This window comes from Harpia harpyja, chromosome Z (assembly GCF_026419915.1).
Source record: "Harpia harpyja isolate bHarHar1 chromosome Z, bHarHar1 primary haplotype, whole genome shotgun sequence".
NCBI classification, from domain to species: Eukaryota; Metazoa; Chordata; class Aves; order Accipitriformes; family Accipitridae; genus Harpia; species Harpia harpyja.
In genome coordinates, this window is record NC_068969.1 from 38848396 (window position 1) to 38875485 (window position 27090).

The following is a 27090-nucleotide window of genomic DNA, read 5'->3' on the forward strand; positions in this document are numbered from 1 at the left end:
TGTTTCAAGAGCTGGAAGCTTCAGACTTCATCTCCAGTTGCTTCATGCTGCTGCAGCACCACAATGGAAAGTGAGTTGGTGGCTTTAGCGCTTGGAGGGTACTGAACGCTTTAGTGCAGTTCCTGCACTGCCCTTCCCTTTGCAAGGAGGGCTTTTGGTTAGGTAAACAGTGTGTGAGTGCCAAGCAGTTCTAAAGATGATCTCACTTTCTTCCAAGAACAAACCAAGCCTTAGGCTGACCACAGGCTGTTTGCTTAGACACTTAAGGCTGATTCATTCTGTTCCACATGGTGCTTCACCAAGAGCAACTCAACTGGCTTGCACAAGTGGGTTCACTTGTAGAAAGGCAGACACAAGCACCCCCTTCACCTTGTTAAAGATGCATGGAAATGACTGATATTGTTAAATTCATCCACATGCCATCTCCCAGTTCTGTCCCATACTAATATTTGCTTTTACTGCCAAAACCCCATCTCCTCTTCTGCCAAGGAATTCCTCACCTTGGAGAAAGAGATCTGCAGTGTGCACACTTCAGGAAATTAACAAAACCCCCTTTCTCTCATACTGGACAAAGGAGTAATTTCACATCAGCAACGCTTGCTGACAGTGCAGTGTTGCAGTACAGAAAATGGGACAAGAGGGAGATCAGCCTTTCTGTATTACAACAGGCACCTGAAGCAGAAGGAAGACATAAATGGGATGCCAAAACGGGAGAAAAATTGCACACTCCACTGACTGTTACTGCCACCTGCTAAGAAAACCTGAATGTCCAGACCAGTGTTTCAGAGGAGGAGGAGAGGAACACAAAGGGGAATGGGAAACTAAAGGTGGTGGAGGAGTGCAGCCCAACAGGCTGAAATACCTTGCTGGAATTCTGACAGTGGTCCAAATAATATTTTATATGTGCATGGGAACATGGGCTTTGTTAATCTGAGCATATGATAGGGCATAACTTTTCTTCCAGGTCTTTTAAAAACTTGCACTAACTGAGGGTGCATAAACCTATCTTCATACCTTCCATCTCCATTCCTTCAGAGCTTTTACGGAAACAGAATGGCAGCAGCATTCTTACCTGTACTGGACTTTGCTCCCATAGGTGTAACTATTGCCAAGAACCTCTGCGTTTGGGATAGAAGGTGGTGGGCCACAGCTTAACAGCTCACAGCTTGGGTATGGCTTCTTCCAGACACCAGTCTCCACGCAAGTCAGTTCTGGACTCCCCCGCATGACAAAACCTGTCAAGCAGGTGTAGATGATGGTGTTCTCATCTGTAGAGCTGCTCCCATTGATAAATGTGTTGGGGATGATGGGTGGAGAGCCACAGGAAATCTGCCCGCAGCGAGGAAACCCAGAACTCCACTTGCCAGCAGCCTCACAGTTGACTACAGAAGGCCCTAGCAGTTTGAACCCCTCCAGGCACTGAAACTGAGCACTCTTCCCACAGCTGAAATGTGTACCAAGAACGAACCCATTCTGAATCTGTGGTGTAGGACACAGACAGGGTAGGCAAGATGGGAGGCTTCCACTCCAGGAACCATTGGACAAACATTGCCGTAAAGGATTGCCATGCAGCTCATAACCAGGGAAGCACACATACTGGGCAAATTCCCCATAGGTAAAGCCTGAGCCATTCAGAAAGCCATGGGAGATGTCCTCAGGAGGTCCACAAATGACTGGCTCACAGTGTGGAGCTTCTGAATCCCAGGTACCATCACTCTGACAAGTAAGCATAGACACTCCTTGCAGGCTGTATCCTTCGTTGCAGTGATAGTGCACTTCTTTCTTAAAGCCAAAATCTGAGCCACTAGTTCTCCCATTGGGAAGAGGCAGCGGCACAGGGCAGGTCACAGCTTTGCAAACTGGAGCAATTCCACTCCAGCTTCCGTTTGCAAGGCAGACCCTACTCCTGTCCCCATCTAACACAAACCCTTCATTGCAGCTGTACTCTGTATGTCTCTGGAATGTGTACTCCTCTCCAGTCACCTGACCATTCTCCAAAACTGATGGTGGGCTGCAGGAAACAGGAATGCAAAGAGGTTCACTGCCACCCCATTTCTGGTTCTCTTGGCACCTCCTCTCTGCGGGGCCATTTAACTGGTATCCAGGATTACACTCGTAATAGATGACACTCCCATACGTGTAGTTTTCCCCTCTTATGTTTCCATTCATAAGCTGGGTAGGTGAGTTGCATGTTACTGCTTTGCAGTATGGAGCAGTGTTACTCCACTGCCGACTTGGCAAACATAGTCGTGTGTCGGAGCCAACAAGTGTGAAGCCTGGCTTACAGGTGTACTGCACCGCACTACCGAGTGTGTTCTCAGTGAAATGTAAAAAACCGTTCTCTGGGGGTGACAGCAAGGTGCACTCTATTGAAACACAGGTGGGGGCAGTGCCATTCCAAGCCCCATCTTCTTGGCAAGCTAGAACAGGGTTTCCCAGCAGCTCGTAGCCAGAGTAACAAGTGTATAAAATGATAGTTCCAAATAAGAAAGTTGTGAGCTGCATTGCACTGTCTTCCTTCAGTGAACTTCTGAAGTCTTTCAAATTGTCAGCCAGTAACATATGCGAAAGGGAGGGACTCTCTGTAACACTCTCCTGGTCAGAACGTCTTTCCCCATGTCTCACCTGCACGTACTCCCCAAAGTCAATGTGAGGAGGCAGGCCACAGTCTGTTGGGAGGCAGGCTGGTGTGGAGCTAGACCAGCCTGATTCTTCACAGGTCTGCATGGCAAGGCCAGACAGCTGGAAGCCTGGCACACAGCTATAAATGACCATAGCCCCATAGCTATAATCTGCACCCTCCACAAAGCCATTCTCGATGGGCTGAGGGGGCTGGCAATTTATGGCTTTGCAGGAGGGAACCTCTGTACTCCACTCCCCTGTCTCTAGGCATCTCAGCGTTTCCTCCCCTTGCAGCTGGAAACCTCTGTCACAGGAGTACCTAACAGTCTGCCCATAATGGAAGTTTGTGAATGAGTATTTGCCATTGAGGATCTTCTTAGGCCTTGGGCACTGAATAGGTTTGCAAGCTGGCCTTCCTCCAAGCCACTGGCCATCTTCTCCACAGAGGATAGTTGTGTTTCCCATCAGTTCGAAGCCTGGTTTACATGTATAGAGGGCTGTGCTAAGGAAGGTGAGGCCCTGCACATCAACAATGCCATTCTGAATTTCCTCCGGTTGGGGGCACTCCACAGGAATGCATTCTGGCAAAGGCAAGCTCCATGAGCCATCAGCCTGGCATCTGATGGTAGACTCGCCCTTCAGCAAAAACCCATCTACACAGATGTATTTCACAGTGCTACCAAAATGAAGTGATGAAGTCAAGGGGTCACCAAATGGGATGTATGGAGGTGCAGGACACTGTACAACCTTGCAGAAAGGAAAGGAATCATTCCACTGTTGGGAGGGCAAGCATTTCAGTACAGAGGAGCCGTGCAAAACATAACCCTCCTTGCAGGAGAACTGTACAACACCGACTTGGTAAGTCACTTCCCTCAAGACCAGCTGGTTTTCTGCCAAGGGTGGTTCTGGACATTTTGTTGGCACACACTTCGGGCTTTGCTTTTTGCTCCATTTCCCAGACTTCTGACATGTCCAAGAAACATCTCCAATCAGCTCATAGCCTTCATCACAGAAAAACTCAACTTTGGAGCCCATATCAAAAGTTTCTCCCTTGGAGTAGCCATGCTGGATGGGTGGTGGTTTTCCACAGCTGAGGGGAACACAGTAAGGAGGTGATTCACTGTACCATTGCCGATTGGCTTGGCAGATAAACACTGAGCTCCCAACCATCTGGTAGCCAGACTCACACTGATAATTTGCCTGATTCTCAAAGAAGCGTCCCGTTGTTTCCTGCAAAACAGATAAGACGGGGACATGTCTGAAATGCAGATGCATGACTGGGGCAATAGGAAGCTGATTTAATTTCTTGTGTTCTCTTGGTCTAGCTTCTAGCTGAATCCCAGACAGCAGTGAAGGCTGTCTATGAAGGAATGAATGCAAATAACTGACATAAAATGTCTTGCCTCAAATGATGCACTCTGCTGTCAGAAAATCTGAGAGCACCATCAAAAGAAAACACAAAATTCAAGGCTTAAAAGGTAAAAGCTAGATAAAATTTCTTCTGCCTTCCCCCTTCCGGACCCATGAGGCCAAAAGATGTGTAGACAGGAAGACAGAAAGAAATGGGTCAGGAGAAGCTGCCATGAAATGGCCTATTGTGATTCTTTAGCTTATAGATGTATTCAAGGTTGGAGCCCTCAGATGTACTACTACTAGGAGACGTTTAGAACTGCCACATATACAGCTGCAGGGTCTTGAGCAGGCAGCTGAGAAGTACCTCAAAGTTGCAGGCTGAGCTCTGACTGAGGTACTCAAAAATGTCTCTAACTGGAAGGAATATCTGGAGGAGTGACCCTACCTAAGGAAGACAACACAGAGTGATATGCATTAATTAGAGGATGTATCTGTGTGGGAATCTGAACAGAAATTGTTGCTATTACTGCTGGAAGCCCATGTAGGAACTGGGATGCAACCCCCCTCCCAAGTTTTTAGCAAATGCAGATTCCCTGGTGGCTAGATTTAAGGAAGGAGGGGCGATGTTCAGAAGAAAAATGCTTTAAAAATTCAAAGGGAAATCTTTACGATAGTGGTTTTGATCTTCCTTATCACAATATTACCCTTGTGCATCAAAGCACAACACAAGTTAAGTAGTTGTTACAGGTTTGGGCTGCCACAAGGAGATTTTTAACTTAAGGAGTTGTTGCAATGTAATTTGATAAGGAAAGGGAAGTTCTGACTTCAGTAAAGAATTGTGCTTGCATCAAAACGACAGAAATTATCCCAAGGTGATCTACCTATCACAAATCAGTTTTTTTTCATAGCAGTGAAAAGAGCAAGGCTTGTAAACTGGCAACAGTACTTCAAATGTCTCCAGATGGCACTGGAAAGCCACCCATGGACAAAAAAAATGAAGAGTAAGACATAAAGGAAATCAACTGATTGTCATATGGCATCTTGAATCTCCTAACTGAAAACCCACTTTAAGATAGGAAATCCCATGGAAGTGTCCATGTTTTTCAGACACGATTCTGCTGCAAATCCACCCATTCTTCCCTTTGCTTATTCCATTCAGTCACGTGCTTCCTCAATTTTAACAAGAGAGCAAAACAGAAGAAAGAAAACCCCAACAGCGGCAATTGTGAAGACATATTCAGTTTGCTATGGTACCAGGCAGATGAGAAAACTCACTCTGTACCTTAAGAAAGCCATTCGCAAGCTGCGGTGGTTCTCCACAAGACACTGGGTGGCATGTGGGCAAACTGCCACTCCAGTTGCCAGTGGCCTCACAGGTCCGCTTCTTCTCTCCCTTGATGTAGAACCCCTTGTTGCAACTGTAAGCCACCACTGCTCCGAAGCTGTAGTTGGCCCCACTGGCATAGCCATTGCTAATCTGGGGAGGCTCTCCGCAGCGAATGGGGATGCACTGGATACTCAAAGGAGAAGGATTCCACTGGCCCCCTCGAAGGCACTCGATCCTGGCCGAAGTGTTCAGAACAAAGCCTTCCATGCACTTGAAGGTCACGATGGAGCCAGCTGCAAACCTGGCTTTACTAATGGACTCCAGGATGCTGTATGAGACGGTGGATGGCTTTTCACAGAAATCAGCTATGCAGTGGGGCATCTCCCTGCCCTCTGGAGGCACCCACTTCCCTTCTGCATTGCAAAGCAGCTGAGAGTTATCAGCCAGGCTGTAGCCATCCAAGCAGAAGTAATAAGCTATATCACCAAAGAGGCGGTGGCCACTCTCTGGTGATGCGTTTTCCACATGGGGTGGCTCATCACAGGATACTGCCAGGCACTGCTGGTGGTTCACACTCCACTCGCCGCTGGCTAAGCACTCTATGGTTGCAGGGCCAACTAACGTGTAACTGTGGATAAGGAAACCACACAGGAAGTCAAAAAGACAAGCATTGTCAAATGCTACCTACAGTTTCCTGAAGCCCCTGCAGTACAAGCTTACTTGCTAGCACACTGGAAGAATAGGGTTCTTTACAAAAGCTATGATCAACTTCAAAAGGAAAATCTTAAAACCTACATGTCCATGGGTGAGGTATGACAAGGAGGGATATCCTAGCACACCTTGTGTATATTGCTTCTCTCTCATCCGTCCATCTGATTACCACCCTTGAACTTCCATTTTGGTTGAAACTACTACAACAAACCTAGTATTGTCCTGCGACAGTCCATACAATCCTCAAAGAAACGATCCCAGCGAGAAATTCTTCTCCTTTAGCTGAACTGAATGGAGAAGAAAGAGATGAAAAGCCCATAAAGGCCTTTTGGGTTCCTGTATCAGCCTTATCAATCTATTTTCACACTTGCAAGCAATGAGAAACTCCTTAGTGAGTTCCCAGAGATGCTTTTGCCAATAATGCACATGATAATTTTGTAACAACTTCCTCCTAAAAAAACACTGTAAAAATTGTTATAAAAGCCAATAAAAAAATTAATGCTGAGTAGAAAAAAAAAATCATCTTTTACAATGAAATTCTACCACGTGATTACTGTTGGTGTAGTTGTGTTTATCTAATCTGTCTCTGGGATGCTGTGACAGGCATTACTCCATGCTGCTCATCACCCCGCTTAAAACCCTGCTGCTTAAACATCAAACAGTATAGTCACAGTACCTGTGACTATCTTCTTCCTCAGTTTTGAGATCTCCATGGTGTGCTCTCACAAAAAGCAAAGAAACAATAACTACTGCAAAGTTCCCAGTGACTCTTTCCAGCTGTAGGCTGGAAACTGGTTGTTCAGATTTTGATGGCAACATCTGTAAAAGTGCTTTGTTTTGTTTGCAGTATTTGTTTTCAAAGCCTCATGACTGGACTCCAGAAAAAGAGCCTATTATGTGCCACTGTTTAATATGATCCACTCTATTCATTGTCAGAGACAGCTGTGACCCTCTTTAAATGCTGCTATCCTATCCCATTCTAAACGCTTCCCAGGGAAGAGAAGCAGCTTTTTAAATCATAATACAGTCAAGAAGACAGAATAAGGATGCTTTGCTTCAATTATGTTTTAAGTAATATTGCAAAGCCAGTTTATAAGAAAAATGCAATCTATCTTTTTACATCACGAAGGAGCAGAAAATGCTCCAGTCACTTAGGGCCTGACCTGGCAAAAGCTCTACATATGTGCTCTGCCTTTTAGACAGAACAGTTTCAAGAAATTCAATGGGACTGCTCACAGGCTGTAAAGATAAGCATGTGCAAATGTTCTTGCAGGATCAGAATCCAGCATTACCTTCTTGCTTGACATTATCAAAATAGAGCTTCATCTTTGATGAAATACGGTCTGAAAAGGTCACTAAGCCGAGTGGATGGAAATCAAAGAAAAACAATGCACCTCAATAAACGAGGAGTCAAGAGTTTTAAGGAAGCAGAATTTAGAACACTGGAACAGACAGTTCTCAAAACACACCAAACAGCTTGCTTATAGCCTGAAAAGACATAGGGAATTCTTTACAATCAGAGCCTTGAGTTTACAACAGGAGTCCCACTTCTGTAGTAACTCCAAGGGAGAGGGCTTCCAACTGAATTAGTCTATCATTCCCCATGACTCCTCTCCATTCTCCTCTTCCAGAGTGTATTCAGCTGCCATGAAACTACTTTAAGAAATGCCTATGTGTCCCATACTAACTTGACAGCCCACAAAAAAATCTCCATCACATTTAATTTCCAGGGAGTTAAGACAGAAGCAGTAAAAATGAATTAGTGTGCAGTTATAAAGTACTTGTGAAGCAGTGCACCAGTTTTACTCATCCTATTAGTCCAGTAGTGCTGATCTACATACCCTTCCTTACAGCTGTAAGAGACTGTGTTTCCGAAAGTAAAGTTATTTCCATTGATGACGGCATCTTTGATGGCAGGAGGGGATCCACAAGAAACAATGTTGCAAGCTGGAGGTGTGCTGTTCCAGTTCGCTGAAGATGCACAGACAAGTACAGAAGGTCCCTGAAGGCTGAGACACAAAGATCATTATTAAGGCTGCCATTTCAGTTCAGGTGAGGAACAGAGAGGGAAGGAGGTGCTTTGCTTCTCACTGACTTCCTGGCCCCAATGAAACCAAGGGGAGTCTCTTACTGACTTCAGTAGAGGCCAGAATCTCACCCTCTGTTCATGAAAAAGCACTGCTGATGCTGTCAAAAAAGCTGGTCTTCCAATTATTTTGAAGAGAGAGCTGATGGAATTCACGTGGGGTCTCAATGCACCGTGCAGACACACACAAAACTTCTGCTGTAGCTTTGCCCATCTTTGAGCCACAAAAGAAAGTCATGAGGCGCTTATTTAAGCTTAAAGATTTACTTGTATGCCATCAACACCATGCCAATCTTGAGACTTGCAACTAGGCCTTGGTCTGAGACCTGATTCACTCACGGACTTAAAAACTATCTTCACTCAGAAAACTGAAGGAAATGCTCCAGTTCAGGTTTGTTTACAAAAAGGCATTCAGCTCCTTCAGGAGATAAAGGATTTTGCTTGAGTGAATGGCCACATACATTTGAAGTTGATGGTATTTTTTGTTTCCTTAGCTGATGAAACAGCAATGCATTGGTACAAAAGGTGTGACTCAGTCGTCTAAACAGAGGTATTCAACACCACCCTGAGATGCCCTGGGTGAAGCCCCTGGCCTCCACCTGCTATTTCAGTTGGCTATGGATTCCCGGTAGGTCCCATGTCATAGCTGAGAGCTCTACACAGGTGTGTCTGATTCCCTACAATTTAGTCTCAAATAGTTACTAGACCCCCATGTTTAGTTGACTGAAATGAGCTCAGGGATTAATGGAAGAGAACAACAGTGACCTGTAAAGCCCTTACAGATATGGCACAGGCCCTTATCAGGGCAGTGGGCTCTGCCTACCTGTGGCAATATGTTTAAGACAAAAAGCACATAAGAGGTGCTTGAAGAAGAGACTGGGTCCACACTTAGGTCCAGAAATAATGCGTAAGAGGGACACTGTTTGGGAGGGCTTCCCCTGGAGTGGTAACCACAGGAGAGAGGACCTCTCTTACCAAGCTGTGCTAGACAGGTAAAGGGAAAAAGTCACAAGGGATGTGGTATTTGCTGCATATATGTCCAAAAACCTCATTGACATTGGTAAAAACACTGCCTGGTTTAGTGGGGTACAGGTTAAGCCCACACTGTGGATCTATGACTTAACACTACATTGGACTGCAGCTGAGGTATCCATTTGTATTAACATGATTAAAACATTCACCAAATAAACACACCTCACCTACCTGTCTGCATCTGGACAAGGAATGCTTGCAGCAGGAAAATACAGAAAAAATTCAGACCTGAACAGGCCCATATGAGACCGCTTATGTCAGAGTAAATCTGCTAGAGGTACAAGCAGATATCAGGAGAGGCAGAAAATTGCACTTACAGCCACATCCTTGGATATAGCATTACTGTATTAATTTTTAATTGCAGCATATTAAAAATGTGTTTCCAATACAATTGCTTACATACGTAAAACAGAATAAAAGCCTAGAATAAATAATCACCACAAAGAGTTCAAGAAGTAAATTAGTAACTTCCAGAAGGTTCTTTCGCCAAAGGCATTGTAAAACAACAGCAAAAATAATACTGGGTATGCACTAAAGCTGTAGGGGTATGATAATCTTTAAAGGCAAATGATAACTATTTTTCTGAATATTCAAAATAAGTCTTTGAGCTTGACGGTAAAATGAAAGCACTGCATATATATATGTACATTAAAGGTCATTAAGACATGTATAGCAAACCCTGAATAACCTTCTTTAAGTGCTCCAATTTAGGATCGAATACAGAACATACCTTTCAAGACATAAAGAAGACTTTTAAAATTATATTTTAGTATTTTATCTTTCTGAGCAATGATCTCAGCTTTGCCTCTTTCAGAAATAAGTTAGGCCTTCTAGGAAGCATGCTGCCTGCATTTGGCTCAGGAATGTTCGTGTGTTTACCTGTATCCATTGTCACAGGTGTATGATACAGAGGAAAGGTAGGTTGTGCCAGTGAGTGTGTATTTTCCATTGCTGATATCCTGTGGGCTAGGACAAGTCACCATTTCACAGGAGGGAGGAGGATGATTCCAAATGCCACTAGCAAGGCACAGAATTTCCTTTTCACCCACTAAGTTGTATCCATCATTGCATCTGAGTTAGAAGAAAAGAAGTGCTATCAAACACAGAGCCTTTTATGCACAATGTAATCAGCCATCCTTTTTCCCCTCTTCATCCACACCTGCCTACAGCATCTTTCTCTGCAGGGCATAGAGAGGTAGTACTGGGGTAAACATTCTGCTCTGCTAGTGAGTAGCCACAGCTATAACCAAATGTCTTTCCATTCCTTTAATCCCATCTTGCTCCTCTCCTTCATTTCAACCACTCTCTCAATTCAGCCATACTCTCATTTGTTGCCAGATTCTCAATCCATTATTAATATAGCACTTCAAACATATTGAATTCCTACCTGTACACCACCTTATTGTGGTATGTAAAATTTGAGCCCAAAATGGCACTGTTCTCTGGAATAACTGGATCACCACAGGATATAGCTTTAAAAAGACAGGATCACAAGAGAGGTTGATACAACACAAATAAAAGAGAACAGAAAATCAGGATTTGCTTTTTTTTCTCTGGATAGATTTGAAGAGGTGTAAAGCCCTAGGTAACACTGGGTTCTTGACTAAGCTGTAACTGACATTTAGGGCTCTTTATCTGACTTCACCTGACTGAGAAATTGGACTAACTGGAAACAGGTAGTTGGAACTGTTCTACAAATCTCACGCTTGACTGTCAAGAGGACTCCATAGCCACCTCTCCCTATGAACAAAGTAATTGGTTTTTTGACATTGTCTTTGTCACCCCTTCATTTTACCCTGTTGTTTTACCTCATTAGTTATGGTTTTCTAAAGAAACAATTTCTGCAATTATACCATGTATATGTACATGCACCAGCTTGTCCTCTCTCGTTGCTTTTTATCCACTGAAACACAGTTAATGACCTTTAAGACATTAAGTTCCCACAACTTCCTTGAAAACGGGAGGCTGAGTGGAGAAGAAAGACACTTTTAATGCTTGCATTAAAATGAGATGAGTCTAGCCTTTGACACTTTGGAGAATCTGTACAAGAAAGTACTGCTATGAATATGACAACTGTTGGAAAAGCTCCAACTGGTGCTTACATCTCTTAAGACAAAAGACACTTCAACAGAGACGCAGGTCTGCTAGGACAGGGTTTCATTAGCTGCTGTAGTCTCTAAAGGCTCTACACTATTACTTTCCCCCTTCCATCTCTCTAACAGCACACATTACAATATGCATTCTCCCCAGGAACCACACCTTCACAATATGGTACTGGGTGGCTCCATTCTCCAGACTCCATGCATATAAGCTTCGTCACTCCTGTCAGCTGAAACCCTTCTTCACAGGAAAACGTTACTTCATTGCCAACACTGTAAGTTTCCCCATATAAATGACCGTGCTCTGGATTTCCTGGATTACGGCACTTCACTGGTTCTGAGGAGGAAGAGAGAAACTATCAATAACATAACTAAGTACCAGGTTTTATAAACAAGTTGCAGGAGATATCCTTGGGAATTTTCTGAAAGTAGGAAGGCAGAGCATGTGGTAAACACTCATAAGTAGTTTACAGCCTTACCAGCTTTTCTCTGTTCTGTATTTAAGTGACAGGCACTGAAGACTCACACAAGCAAGCCACTCTTGATATGGAAGAGCCCTCTGTAACTGAGTTTGCATTCATTGTCAGAAGTGAACACATCTGGCAGTCATTTTTCCCTCTGCGAGGGAAAGACCATTCCAGCATGTCCAGCCCTGAACATGAAATCAGCTCAGCTACCTTTTATCCCAGCCTATGCCACTGTCTTTATCTTCATGCAAAGTTACCTTGCTTTATGTTTTCACAGGCAGCTCAAGTCCTACTCAGATGCCTGTATTCAAATATTTCTTCACTGCACAGCTCTGCTCTGAGAAGTGACACATTGTGGCATGCGGTCTTCCCAGGTCTTCAGCACTTGTGCTTCATGTGCAAGAGGATTTTGCATGTGTGTATGTCTTGGAGCAGAATCCCAATGACAGCTGTCTCCATAGGGAGAGGTGAGTTCTCAAGAAACAAAAGGAGACACTTCATCACAGCCTCATTCAGGCCAATGTGACCTGGCGATGAAAGCATGCCTGCTCTGTCCCTCCCTAGGTATCAATTACAGGCAACTGTCTTCCACAGTGGGAGGCAGGATACTGGGCTATAGAGAACCTTGGAAAGGCTAGCCTGATGTTTTTCTTTCCCATACCTGCACATTTTTTGCCATCTCCTGTGTAAGGAGGGATGCAAGTGCAAACATAGGATCCATTTGTGTTGAGACAAGATGCATGCTCATTGCAGTCTGATCCAACAGCGCATTCATCAACATCTACAAAAAAGAAACAAAAAAAGTGTCTCGAGGGTGTTATTTGTAATAAGCATCTGCTTTAAATTTCTGTCTCACTAACTGTCAAGAGGAATCATTTTAATTAGTATAATTAAAAATCACTCTTACTTAAATCACATTTTTGATGCATTAGTAAAAATATTTAAATTAATATTTATGCTTTTTATATAATTTACTATACAGTATTGTGAGACGTGAGAAAATCAGAGACAAATCCTATGAACCTTCAGTCAATACTTCCACAAAAAGTATCTAGTTTCCAAGTAGTAAAAGAACAGACATCACAACTCATGTGCTGTTACTACTACTTTGGACAGACACTTTGAGGGAGGACTTCTGCATTAAACACTTGCTCGGGAAATCCTCTATATCCCAAACTTCCCACCTGTAAGACAGGAAAACTTAGCCAATAGGGGAAACACTCTGAACATAAAACATGATTAGAGCCCCATCTTTGCTGAAGAGAATTACATTAGACTAGGAATGAGAAGTGTCTGCAATTGCCAGAAAAGTTAGAAGGAGTTCAAAATATATTAGTTATTATAATTAACTATTTATATGATAGTAGTGCCTAGAAATGCCAGTCAATGGTTTATGTTCCATGTGGCTTGGTACTGTACAGCAAAAAAAAATCCCTCACTCCAGAATACTTTGTATCAGCTTCCAAATCCTGACTGTACAGAAGTGTTCTTGGTATGTAAACAATGAGTCATAAATTGCAAAGGGTCAATTTCAAAGTATCTAATTGAAAAATGCTGGCATCAAGGATTATTCTTTATATAAACCGGACTGTTAGAGATAGAACAGTTCTTCATTTAAAAGCCCCACTACACGACAGCTGTTGAACTAGGTATACCATGCAGACATATAGTTGGAGTTCTTCACCCTTTTCCAGGCAAAAAAGCAACTTGGTTTAAAAAGCAACAAAATTTACAGAATAGGTGTGCTTACTCTTCACTGCTGAATGAGTCTGGCCAGCATAAAAAGAATCCAACAATGTTCTGAAAAGAAAAGGAGTTTCTTTCTGACAGGCAGAATGAAAACTGCACATTAATCAAAACAGTTGCCAATTACACAAGCATCAGGAAAATGCAAAGTGCTACCACAGCAGAACTGGAATGACTGCTCCTCCTGTAATGTCTTGTAAGGCAAGGAAGAGTGGAAGGAAACCATGAATCAGATCCATAACAGAGCAAAAGGAATGCCCCAGAGCATTGGTGTACCAGGCTTTGTTAGCACCTGCCTGGAGCATGAATCAGAAAGGTAAAGGGTGGGTCAGGGTGCCAAAGCCACTCTTGTTTTTATTTTCCCCTTAGTCTACTCTGCTTTATGAGAGACAAGAAAAGCTGGAAGTTGGGACATAGGGCTTTTCCTTCTCAACATCATGCTTCCTACTGCACAGATGTCAAATATTTGGACAGCCTTGCAGCATCTGCTCTGAGCCTGCTCATATTTAGGCCTTGGTATAAAGTGCAAAGGAGAAAAGCGAAGAGAGGAACAACAGACTGGATGGTCTGCTTGGAGGTTTTGAAGGAGCCCTGGTAGACAGGATGCTATGAAACCAGATGGATCCTAATCCAAAGTGAATTTTCGCAGAACTAAAAGACTGTTGGCTTTTCTTTTGCTCACCTTGACTGAAAAAATTATGTGCTATACCTACATAAAATTAAGAGTCAAATCAAACACAAATCTTGCCAGGTTGTTACCCTGCAACACCCATGTTAGGCATGACTAAGCAGCAATCCAAGTACAACTAGCTAGTGGATTCCAGCAGGGATCTGCTGCAGACATGGCCCTATAAGAACTGTCACACCCAGCCCTCCATACACAGTACAATGCTGATCCATCTCACCTTTCAGCTCCTGCAGCTGCATCTTGTACATCAGACTCAGCTGACCAGGAAGTAAGTTATGGTGTGGCAACTATGTGAACTGTGTCCCTAAGTGCACTCCCAGCCCTCTCAATGCTGCAGCTCCTTGCTAAGAGGCATGTGTGACCGACGAATAAACACCAACAAAGGAAGAACGCTCAGAGGAGATGGGCAAAAGTGATCTGCCCATGAAGCTCAGGGAATAATGCAGGGTGTGACTGACCACTGCTGTTACAAAGAAGCTGACTCAACACAAGGGGACAGGAAGGTGGCCTTTGCTTTTAGATAAGCCGCTATTAACCGGTGGTGTAAATGCTTCTCCCCAAGTTCATTAAACCAGTGCTAATGCCCCCCTGAGTTTGCCTGACCAGCATGGGTGGGAATTGAACACATGGCTCAGGCCAACATAGAGTATAAAAACCAGACAACTAGCAATGGGCTTGAGCTGGCTTCAACGCACGTATTCACTCCTGGCTACTGGGGACGCCCAGTGTCACGATGGTGAGCATATTATAGAGACTGGTAATGGGAAACACATTGGTATTGTGATTGAACTGTGTATTGAAATTGCTATATTTTGCTAAATGTAACTTCCATTTGTATTGTGTTATGCACTATATTTTGTATCACTCTGCTAAATCAGAAATCCTGTGCAGCATCAACTATCTTCAAATAAGTAAATCTGATATTAAACATTACAACCTCCATGTATGAAACATCTGAAAGAACCTGGTCAGAGAGTATGGGACACTGACAGTGTGCTGAAGCACAGGGAAATGCACAGGTTAGAAGCAGAGAATGCAAGGACTCCAGGGCTAAATGAACCTGGAAGGAGAGAGGCTGGGAGTGCAATGCAGGCTTATTAAGTATATGGTGTGGGGCATACAAGAGTACTCATAAAGAAAGATGCCAGAATGTAGTTTTGGTTTCACATAATGCTGAGCACAGTATTTCAGAAATGTGATATTTTGGAGTGTGATTTTTGAGACTCTGGTCAGATTTCACAATTTCAAAATGAAATCCCACCCAAACCCAAGGGCACAGGAGAAGTGCAAGATAGCCAGCCCATGCAGCCGTACGTATGGCACATCGCACCAAGGCAAGATGGTGAAATGCTGCTCCAGCTCCCATTGTCCAGGCACAACATCCTGGAGTCGCCCAACAAATAGTAGCCACTGTTGCAGTGATAGGTAACGGTACTGCCAGCAAAAAAGTCCTCAGCCGAATAAAATCCATTTTCTAAAGGTGGAGGCACTCCACAGCTGATTCCTGCAACATGAGTGAAAAGAGAGCACAGAGATTAGCAGAGCAGACACAGATCAACTTCAGACTAATTCCACATGAGAGCCACCACTGGAGATTTTTAGTCTGCAACTGTGGAATCCTGTCTGCAAGAGGGCCCAGACCTTTTCTGAGGTAGCTAATTCATTCCAGGTCCAGTGGAGGGTCTTGTTTCGTGGGCACTTGTCAATCAGAGACTAAGCAGGACTCTCCAGCTCCTGCTATTCTGCTAGCTCTGGAGGAGACATCTGTGACTAAGATCTGAGCAGATGCCCTTCAGTCACAGGACACTTCCCCTGATAATCAATGATCCTTTGTGAGTTTTAAGGAATGAGGAAAAGGCAGTTTGCCTCCATGGAGGTTCTTGTTATTTCCCTTCACTGAAAAACAAGCTCAATGTTACACTGTTTGAACAGTGCAAAATTAGCTAACAGATTATTGCTAAGAGGTTACAGTACTGGTCTGAGACCAGGGAGTGCATGAACGATAGAGATACTGGACCTGACCTTACATACAACCTTGGGCATCACTTTGACTTTGATTATAGTAAATAAGCCCTTCTGATCCCAGCTATGCCAGCAGAAGGCATCACTATACCTTCCTGCTGGAGGTTGCTATTTATTCTAGCAGAGCTGCTTCTGTGCATCTTCATTTCAATCAAGATGACATAACTTATTCCAACAGCTACACAGCTGATCTTTGTAACTATATGGATTGTAGCAACTCCTTGCCCCCCAGCTGTGTGCAAGGATCACACAGTAAGACACTGTGAAGTGTTTAGAGCCCACGGTAATGGAAGCCAAGTACTTGCTGTAGAGGCTAGAACTGAAGAGCTGGTAACAAAGACAGGCTGTCTGGGTATGGAGACCTGTGGTTTTGGGGGTCTTTGGTAGCAGGAAGAGGAAAAGGATCCCGGTGGGTGAAGCCAGTGATTACGATGAGCCTGATTCAGTCAGTAGAAGAACCTTTTCTGTACCACACCTTCGGCTAAAAACCCTGTAGTTCTTTATGCAGGAAATAGCTCTCCTCAATCCACTTTCATTCATCAGCTATTTATGGAACAGGCTGAGAAAGGCCAGTGGGTGAGTCTGGCCCTTGTTCAATCAGCATGTTTGTGGCAGGTCAGCCCTGTTCTGTCTGAGCTCTGTGCTCAACAGGTAAAACTGCCTAGCCCAATACAGAGAAATCAGATGACAACACCAACAGGATTCTGGTGGCTTGTCACTTATAACACACCAAGAAAGAGCAAAGCTGTCTCTCCCAGTGAAGCTCTCTCTGCCAGTGAACTAAGCTCTGCCCAGCAGGACATGCTTTTGGGTAAATCCTCACATGCATGCTATTCTTTAGGCAGAAAAGAAGACAGATCCTGGATTTGTGCTATGAACAACTGAATAAAGAGGAATACATGAAAATCATATCAAATCTAGCTCAAACTATTTCTGAGGTATTTGCAACAGATTTTATGATTTTCCCCAAACTACTGGTCAATTTTGGGATCATGCAATACCTACTTCTAGAGCTAATTTACTATTCTGCTGATATGAAAAATACAGTTGGCTCCAACACTTGCAACTGCAGTCACATGTGCTGTCACAGCAGAGGAGAAACAAACGAAAGGAGAAGGCAGCAGCAGGAAAGCAGGAATCAAAGTGCCTTGGCAACCTGAATGTATACAGCCCAGTTTCTTAGAAGAAATTCTGTAAGTCTTGGAGCACTTCTAAGTCCTGACAGAAATATCTGCTGCCTTAAAGAAACTACCCTGTAACATACTAATGTCAAGGCTTTTACTTCAAACCAGATGTTCTCACTGACATTTAAAAATCACAGAGATATTCTAGTGTGCATCTTCCACACTCCTGGTGCCACTGGGGAGGAAAGTCTGGAGTATCAGATTGCTGATCCAAAGAGACTCATTTCTGCCATGGGCATTAGAAACCGATTGAAAAAGGTGTCAGAATCTGATTGCGGTGTAGTTCCTGCTCAGTAAAACATGAGTTTAGTTTTAAGCATATATGTATATGCTGTAACACGGATGGATTCAAGTGCATCACAGCTGCAGGGATAAACAGGACATGAATAGTGATAGGGTGCAAATAAAAGCTAGGGTTTCCTAATCCTGCCAGTCCACTGAGAGAACTCACTTTCACAGCGAGGAAAAGGCCGTGTCCACTGTCCCAGGTTAAGGCAGTGTTGAACAGAGTTTCCCACTATCTGGAAGCCTGGGTCACAGGAAAGGCTCACTTTTGACCCTGGCTTTAAATCAGCAGAAGAGGCCCGCAGATGTGGTATGGATCCTTGCAAAGATGGACAGTCTGTGGACAAAATATATGCATACAGTAAGGGATACAGCCATGTGCCGAAATGAATAAACTTGTTATCTGATTGTTTGATCCTGTACAAGTTTATCCAGTAGAAAGCTTTGGGAAGTGTTATGTATGGTACATCCTGCTGGGGTTCAAAGGGTTTTGAGAATCATCAACATACAACATCAGAAAATGAAACTACAGGAAAAGAAGTGAGGAGGCAGTAGGTATTTTAATACCACCCAATTATTTTTAGACTAAAAGACAAGAAAAACTTATTTCTGACCCAACACCATCTTCACTCTTTCCCCATTTCAATTCAGGAAGCAATAAATCTCTGTCAGAGAATCCAGTGAACTTTTGTTACAAACCCCTGGAATTCAAGGAATGAAAGACTAAATGTTCTAACTGTCAAATTATCAAAATAATTTATTCAAGGTTAGTGGGGCAAAGGCTGCAAGCTAGCATATTTGACCTCATAAAAGATTCTTATACTATTGTTCAGAAAAAAAGTTTTCTAGGAAATAAAGTTCTAACCAGCACAAAATATACTCTTGTAATCTATCTTCACTCTTCCAACAACTCCTGGCAGGAAATCTGGCCAGGCTAGTACATTTCCTTTTTGGAGTTCTTCTGGACAGGATGTAGCCAGAGATTTTACCTATGGATTTAAAACAGTTGATTAGGTGCTGTTTAAGGACCACGTAGGAAAAGAATGTAAAAAAATATTCCTTCCATATCTGCATGCAACACTAGAACAAATCATGGAATAAGTGATGTTCATCCTTTCTAGCACAAGAGGCTTCTGGCTGAACTACTTGTTGCTCTGTACTTACAAGCTATCTAGCTGTGGACAGGCACATACTGAATCGATACCTGAAGGAACACTTCTCATACAAGCAAAGTATAGAACATAGTTCTTGAAACAAAATTGCATTTGTTAGCATGAAAGAAAAATGTATTTATGCCACAGAAAAAGGCAGATATGAGAATGCAACCTGAAGAGAAAACTTGATATATTTGCAGAAAAATGTCAAAGAGGAGCCAAAAGGAACTTAATGTTGAAGATATGCATTCTGCAAGCACTGCTAGCACTGCACCTTGTTTAAGGAACAAAAACTCAAAAAGGAGGAGTTTAAGAAAGCAATCTGTTGTTTTCAGGACAAGAGTTTTGTGAATTCAATGCACTAGGCTCTTCAAAACACTGCAGGCAAGGCCTACCCACACCAGTACTAACAGCAGTATTGGCATTGACTTCAGCCAAAGCAGGACAGGGCCATAACTAACCATGTACTGAAACAGGAATTATATAGGCAAACTAAGGATAGGAGAAAGAAGGGAAGACACTGTTAGATCAACAGCAGATTAATATCTTGAGAGCAGATCTGGTCAAATAGCTTTGATGGAGAAGTTTTCCATTTAAAGCATAACTCCTTTAATGGCACCACTAGGGGTTTCTTTTGCATTCTTACTACAAGAAACTGAAATGCCAGTGGGAACCCTTAAACTGTTTCAGTATTGTATTTTAATGTAAAAAAAAAAATTTCAATATGGTGAAAATATTTCTTCTTCTTCACTGTGACTCTGAGAATCTATTAAACATAGTAACATTACCATATCTCAGCCATGGAACTGCTGAAAAAAACATATGTGCCCTGAGGAGGATAAATGTGCAGTAAAGGGATAATTAAGGATTTCCTCTTCTTTTAAGATATCATAGAGGGAAGTGGTCTATGGAGAAAAGATAGTTATTCAATTAAGAGAACATGTTAGTAATTAGGCTACTGAGACTACTTCCTACTCCTTGGCTCTTTTGTGCTGGAGGGTCATTCCAGTAATTCCCTAGCAGGGAGAAAGGAACGTTTCCTTCAGCAGCATGAAAAAATTAATTAAGAAGAGCTAGGATGAGCAGCCCAGTGGGCTGTGTACATCTCAGTACAGCCAGCCTACCCATACAATAGATGCAGCACAGCTTCAGGGCACAGCTAGCTGGTTAGAAAGCACAGGTGTGCCCAGTTCATGCCAAACATTTGGGAAACTGCCTTTCTCAGAAGGGTAACTGGCTTCTGTCAAGTCTGCAGTGGATGAAATCCACTACCAAGAATACTGTGTGTCTTTGTGAGAAAGGAAGGTACACCATGAACCTCAGACTGAATTATTCTCACATTCCCCCCACCGTGAACTCCAGTAAGGGGGATCAGACTCTTCTACAGTCAGCTCGGCTGAAGAAGAGAGCAACCTGCTCTGTTTACTTTGAGACCATTTCAAAGATCTCACTTCCAACAGTATGTGCTGATGGTAACTGCTTAGGCCAAGGGCTGCACACAAACTGCAAGGAATCTGCAGAGAAAAATTTCCAGTGTGGGAAAGGCAGGTTTGGGAATCAGCCCTTCCAAGCCATATGATGGAGAACGGAGGGCCAGAAAAGACCTCACAGTCCCATATAGACAACTGCTGTCTGTCATATTTCTCCTGCTGTCTACTCAACAACAAAACAACCAGACTGTTGGTTTACCTATACAAAATTAATATTCAGGTGGATGAGCAACTAAAGTACACAAAGAAAAACCTTAAAGAGTGAACTTTGCCTTTATGTTATTCACTGGGCAACATACTTGTCACCCTGCTTTCCTTTATGTCTGAGAATAGGAAGGTAAGACTTACTGAATAGTTCCAGCTGGCCACAACAAAATTGATAATAATAGATAACAATAGTGATTTACAATCCCAAGCTCTGAAATGAATGAGGTAAAAATTTTATAGGAAACTTACTTGTCTCAGCTCCCTGTCTGGTCTCACATCTGTCTTTTCAGATTACTAATACGGATACCATAAAGGAAGGGCAGGATTGTCTTCCCCATCCTAACTGTATTGCATTTGAAGCAAATGGGAATTAAATGAAGCCTGTCATTAAAGACAGGTGACTACCAAAAACTGCACTTAATCTTCACCAGTGTGTCCTGTAAAATCACATGCATACTTATCAGCTTCAAAACTGCCAGTGAACAAAAATGCGAAGATTTGACTTGGCAATGCAACAACTGGTGACCCCAAAAGCCAAGAACAGTAGTAGACCGCTGGGCAGTTCTGAACCCATCAGAAAGCCAAAGTACCAAAGGAAAGGAGGAAGAAGCAAAGGAGACATTTGGATGCTGGAAGCAAAGATTCTGCTTTACGTCTATTTTCTGTTCATTTTATTATTTATTTGGATCATGGATAACAAACAGTGAAACCACCAAATAGTGGTAAAGCCTTAAAAAAACAGCAAGAGAAGAGCAAAACCTTTTAACCCAAAGACCTTCAAGAAATGCCTCTAACTTTGACCATTAGTCCTTGTTCAAGTGTTACCAAGTTTCACAATTTCTGACCTTCAGGATTGAAACACTAATGACCAGAAGTGGTGATGGAGCACACTGTCATCAGGTTTGCAGAGAATATCAAACTGGGAGGCCCAGTCAGTATGCTCAAGGACAGAGCTGCACCCATAGGGACCTTGACAGGCTGGAGGAATGAGCCAACAGAGACCTCAAGAAATTCAACAAGAACAAATGGGAAGGAAAAACCTCTGAATGATACAGGCTGGGGAAAGCCTGGAGAGGGTACAGCTCTGTGGAAAAGGACCTAAGGGCTCTGGCAGGCAGTAAGCGGAGTATCGGCCAGCTGTGCGCCCTGGCAATAATGAGGATCAACAGCATCCTTGGCTGTGTGAACAGGGTCACAACCAGAAAACCAAGGAAGTGATTATTCCCTGTTCTCAGTGCTTATTAGACCACATCTGGAGTATTGCATTCTGTTTTGGGCTCCTCAGTACAATACAGACAATGATAAGCTGGAGGAAGTTCAGGGGAGGCCCTCAAAAAGGTGATGGGCTGGAGCATTTGCCCTGTCAGGAGAGGCTGTGGGACCAAGGCTGGTTCAGCCTGCAGCAGAGACAGCTTTGGGGACACCTAACAGCAGGCCCCAGTACCTATGGGGAGCTAATCAAGTATGAATAGAGTCAGGCTCTTCACAGCAGTGCATGGTGGGACACAGAAACAGTAGTCATAAGTGGAAGTGGGAGGTCCTGACTAGATATAAAGAAAAAAATTCACTGAGGATAACTGAGCACTGAGGCTTGTTTCTCAGAGAAGCTGAGGGATCACTGTCCTTGCAGACACCTTTTGATTCACACTAATTTTTTAACTCTGTGAAAGTTTAGTGCCAAACCTTTATTGTTGGTACCTGAATAGAAGTAGCCTAATATTCAGTTATGCTGCCCATTCAGGCTTCTCCTGGGACTATATAGCTCAGATTTTTCACAGTGTCTAATGCATTGACAGAAATTCTGACGCCTCCTCTCTGGAATTTTACTGGTGCCTTCACACAGCAGGATGGGCTAACTGTAACCTGTAAAACAAACCCTTAGCTTGTTTCATTGGGTTTTCTCCCTCTTCTAACAGGACTGGTAGCTTTTGTGTATGCCTCCATTTCTCTTTCAAAGCTACGTAATACAGAAACGCTCAGTCAAAATAGAAGGTGACTCAGTGTTGATTTTATCACACCTAATTTTGCTTAAAGCTACTCTACTTACTATGCTAAGCTTTTTACCCTAAGCCAGAGCTTCATCTGGTCCCCACTGGCTTCTGTGGGAAAAGAGGTCTATCCAATACGCTAACGTGGAATGCCTTTTCAAATGTTCATCCTATGCTCAGAGCCCTGTGCTCAAACACTGCAGTAAGGACTTACTTGCTGTGGAGACAGGACATGATCCCAAATGTTAAGCTGGCTGATGGAGCCCACGAAAGATTCAGCTGGGTTGAATCCTTCTCCTTTCTGATCTTGCTCTTGGCCCAGTACAAGTGCACCACCACCTAAACTCAGAGAGAATTAGAACAGGGACAGGAAACAAACCCCTACAGCAGAGATCCCCATAGGAAGATTAAAAATTAAGCAAAACAAAACTTCTGCTACCCTACGTTACTAAGATTTTGTAGTGCATGAGATCAGCCACCTCCAGCAAATTCTCTCACAAACCTCTGGGAAGCCTTATGCTAGACTGAGGTAACTGAGCATAACAATTTGGAAGTGACTCTCAAACACGCATTGATACTAAACTCATGCTGATGAGACCAGAAACTCTACATGGCTGCTTCAGGAATGGTATTGGCTCTAAGAGACCACTTCTAGCTCAGTATTTGAAGCATATTACAGAGCAGTGCAAAATGCCATTTTGAGCAGGTGGGGCATGTTTTACAGTGCTAGCTTGCACTTCCTCCTTTCAACAAAAGCTTAGAAAGTCAGATAGAACAAATTTGATTCCAAACTCTTAGAAGCACATTGGTGGTTAGACAGTCAATGTTCTGACATGCCATACAAGTTAAATTTCCTCTCCTTGACCAGTAGCACAGCTGATACAGACAGGCATTTTTTATGCCACAGGGTGTGTGGAAAAAGGCAAAAAGTAATGGAAACTGCACACTTCCTTAGGTCTTGCCTCTGGAGATAACTCCAATGTAATTGGAAAAGACTGGCAAACATAAGATACACAGACTAAAATGCTTCATTTTTTTTTTTTTAATATGGATAGTTTTTTGAAAGTCTGTGTAAATTTGGACAGTGGTAGTATGAAAACACTATCAAAACCTAATCTCTTTGCAGCAATCTAACGTCAGGCCTTTCACAGCTCTTCAATGCTGAAGGTATTCCTTTTCACCTCTTCTGATATTACTGGAAAGACCGCTGATCACAGGAAACAATGAAATAACAAAACCCACCTTGTTAGGACAAAATGCAAACATAACTTTAAAAAGATGTCTGAAAGTAACAGAAGCAGGCTGAGTCAATCAACTCTGAGCGCACATTTGTAAGGGAAATGACAGTTAAACTTAAGTTTGTTGTGTGAGAAACCTATTTTCACAAAGCCATTCCAAAATCAGCTCAGCACAGGCTCCTTTGTGGACTAAACTCTGTCACCCTCAAAACAAGTTACCTGCTAGCTTACCCTAGAAATGTGCACTTTGTCTTCAGCGAGGCTGAGTGAGGGAACTGTCCTCATGAACAAGAATAGCAAATATGAGCCCTGCACAAATGTTGAAAATGTGAAAACATACTAAAACCACCAAAATAAACATTTCTTTGCAGGCACAGCAAATTCTGAAATAAAAACAGAATGAAGACAACAGATCTGGTGTAATATAAATAAAGCATACCAGGGATTTTTGATCCAACAGAGAGCCCGCTGCCTCCATCAGACAGTTTTCCATCGATGTACACTTTCCATGCCCCATCCGTGCATGTCCATGTGACCGCAATGTGATGCCAGTTACCATCGTTCACTGAAGGACAGTCTGTGATCCTCTCTTTTCCATTTACATAAAGAACCCAGCTGTATGGAAGGAAGATGAAGGCATACTCAGTTGCATGCAGCAACTTTAAAAGCATGGCCTGTCCCACATGACTCAAAAAAATGTTATTTGTGCAAATGAGGTAACCTTGTCTACATCATACAAGAAATCTCTCTTGAAAGTTCATCATACAAGATATCTCTCCCTCAGGGAATTTGGAAGTTACGGTTATCATACACAAAGCATGGTGAAATAAGTAATGTGCTTTTGTACCAAAACATGAAGACTCAAGTCATGGCTGCATAGTGGATTCTTAAACTTGACCCTTAGGTTCATCCCTGCTTTTGGAGTCACACTACAAGTACTCTGAGTGATAAGCTCCATTTTATGCTATCATTTTCTCAATGTGTCATGTAAATATGATGTAAATGTAGTCCGGACAAAAAATATCCTGCTTTCTAAACTTCACTGCTTTCTTGCCATTACTCTTCTATCTGGCAAAAAGTGAAGGAAACAAAGCAAGGAGAGAAACAAAGAGACAACTCCAGCTACAGAGTTTGGATGCAGATTTTTCTATCCCAAAGTAGGCAAAGCTGATATTCAGACTTCTGGTCTATGCTTTCTTTATCAATTCAAGATATCTGAAAGCTACAGAAAAACAGAACTGTGATTTACCCATTGTAATCAGTCAGAAGAAATGCATTATCACTTCCATTCTCCACTGCGTAAGAAATGGGAGTCCCATAGTTTGTGGTGTCTGTGGATTTCATCCAGAATGTACAGGTGATGTCACCAAGAGATGGGAAAACACCATCAAGCATGACATATGCATAGATACCAGAGACTTCAAAATCAAGATTGAAACCAGAGGACTGTTCTGCAACAAAGACAAAGAGTTTTCAGAGCTGAATTCCTGAAAACCCAGAAAGAGAATCAAATGGAATCTAAGCAAATGCAGTAAAATGGAACACAACCCATCTATAAAAATTATTCACTTTAAACTGATCAGAGTTAGAAAGAATGTATAGCAGTCTAACACCAGCCAGCATACAGAGCTTTCCAAGGCTAGAAAACACACCGGGTTTGAAGACGAACAACTGAAAAAGAAGCTATCTAATAAACAATGAATATGAACCTTGCTTTTCAGTCCTCTATCAATGAAATGACATATCCATCTGCCATCCAACAACCCAAAGAGGTGTGATCAGCTCACAAGAGTCAAGATTAAAAAAAACCAACCAAACAAAAAACTCACAGGGTTTTTTCTATTCTGCACTTACTGAAATACACTGCACTGGTATGGAACAGCACTTCCGTGCTGCTCTTCAGTGCAGAGTGACATGTTTTACAAAGGTACTGCATGTAAATGTATGACATGGAGCTCTCCCGAAAGCTGGGTGTTATTAAACTCCAACACTGGACGGCAGGTCTAAATGACCTGTATGTCCTCTACTGGCTCTGTAACATCAACATGGGTTTGTCAGCTTCTGTTTAAGGATTCACCAGCTACTAGTATAACACTTTATAATTTTCATGGAGTGGCTAAAAGACAAATGGATTTGAGTCTTGTGGTTGTGTGGCCTAACTCCAGCATCATCGAGGAAGTTGCACTAGGTGTGACCCATTTTGCCTGACCATAGAGAACCTGATGCCCTTTTGCCTGTAGGGAACTTGATGCCTTTAGGACTCCTTAGCTGAGACTACCACATACTAATCTCTAATCCTGAGATGCAAAGCCCTGCATGAAACAGAAGAACAGAAAGAGCTAATTAACTCAAATACAGAGGGCAAATACAAATTAAACTCGACAGACCTACTAGGTATTAAAAAGATAGAACCGTGCCATAGGAAAGAGAAATGAATATAAATATAGCACACATGCTGTTACTTGTCTGCAATTACACTTATTAACACTGCAGTCACACAGCTTCCACTCAGCCTCTCACTGTCCCACCACACTAGCTGCTTTCTGGGAAAGCCGTATGAAATCAGCCCAGCCAGTGCAAATCTTGCCCAGAGACTTAGTCAAGCCACCTTTTTCTGACACTTGGTCCTGTGTACCTGTTTCACACCTGCTGCCTGTAAAGCCAGGGGGACATTTACAAACGTACGAGTTCAAGGCATCCACACAGGTGGCTTGGTTTAAACAGGGACTGGAGTCACAGTCATTGATGTTCACTTCACAGTTTAGTCCTGTGTACCCTGTCACACACAGACACCTATGGAGGAAAAGAGAAACACACTTCAAAGGTGGCTGCTGTCACAACAAAGAATCCTGGCCATGAGGCCAGATCCACTGATGGGAATGGCATATACTAGAAAAAAAAATCAACAGAAAAGATACTACAGAATAATGGAGTTTTATTTTGGTTGTTTCTTTAAGTATGCTTGTATTCTATTAGGTGCCTAATATTTCTTCTTGATAGGGACATTACAATACACAGTGCCTGTGTTTCTTTATATGAAACTGGAAGAAGCAACCATTGCATTTCTGTGAGTGATGCATGCCTTCTAGGTCCACAGAATTATAGATGAAAAGGTACTCGACTTTTCAGGCAGATATGCTTACATAGAGGGAAAACCAAGGCAGTAGAAAGGGACCAAAACCTCTGGTACTTGGAAAACCAATGTGTTTGAAAGGCACTGAAACTTCTGGGGCTTTGGGGAGAGAAAGCGTTATTATACCCAGACAGTAACAGCTGGTCCATCTCTCTATCTCTACAGTGATATACGGTATGAGACTGCTATTGGTATTTGTAACTTCTGATCTGAGTTCAGATATCCTGAAACATAAAAATAAATTTTTGGAAGATTCCA

At 42.8% G+C, this 27090-nt stretch overlaps 1 protein-coding gene across 1 annotated transcript in view; it reads right to left on the bottom strand.

Annotated features, from left to right (window-relative positions):
- The window catches only part of SVEP1 (sushi, von Willebrand factor type A, EGF and pentraxin domain containing 1), a 128948-nt gene that overhangs the window by 23987 nt on the left and 77871 nt on the right, over positions 1–27090 (bottom strand). Inside the window, exons 25-38 of the mRNA XM_052775984.1 lie at positions 26335–26492; positions 24949–25150; positions 24139–24314; positions 22676–22800; positions 18488–18611; positions 17789–17959; positions 15462–15635; positions 12359–12478; positions 11391–11567; positions 10519–10603; positions 10011–10202; positions 7855–8022; positions 5258–5930; positions 1073–3852 (exon numbers count right to left, since the gene is read on the bottom strand). Coding sequence (XP_052631944.1) covers positions 1073–3852; positions 5258–5930; positions 7855–8022; positions 10011–10202; positions 10519–10603; positions 11391–11567; positions 12359–12478; positions 15462–15635; positions 17789–17959; positions 18488–18611; positions 22676–22800; positions 24139–24314; positions 24949–25150; positions 26335–26492 — 5325 coding nt within the window. The remainder of the gene's footprint in view (positions 1–1072; positions 3853–5257; positions 5931–7854; positions 8023–10010; positions 10203–10518; positions 10604–11390; positions 11568–12358; positions 12479–15461; positions 15636–17788; positions 17960–18487; positions 18612–22675; positions 22801–24138; positions 24315–24948; positions 25151–26334; positions 26493–27090) is intronic.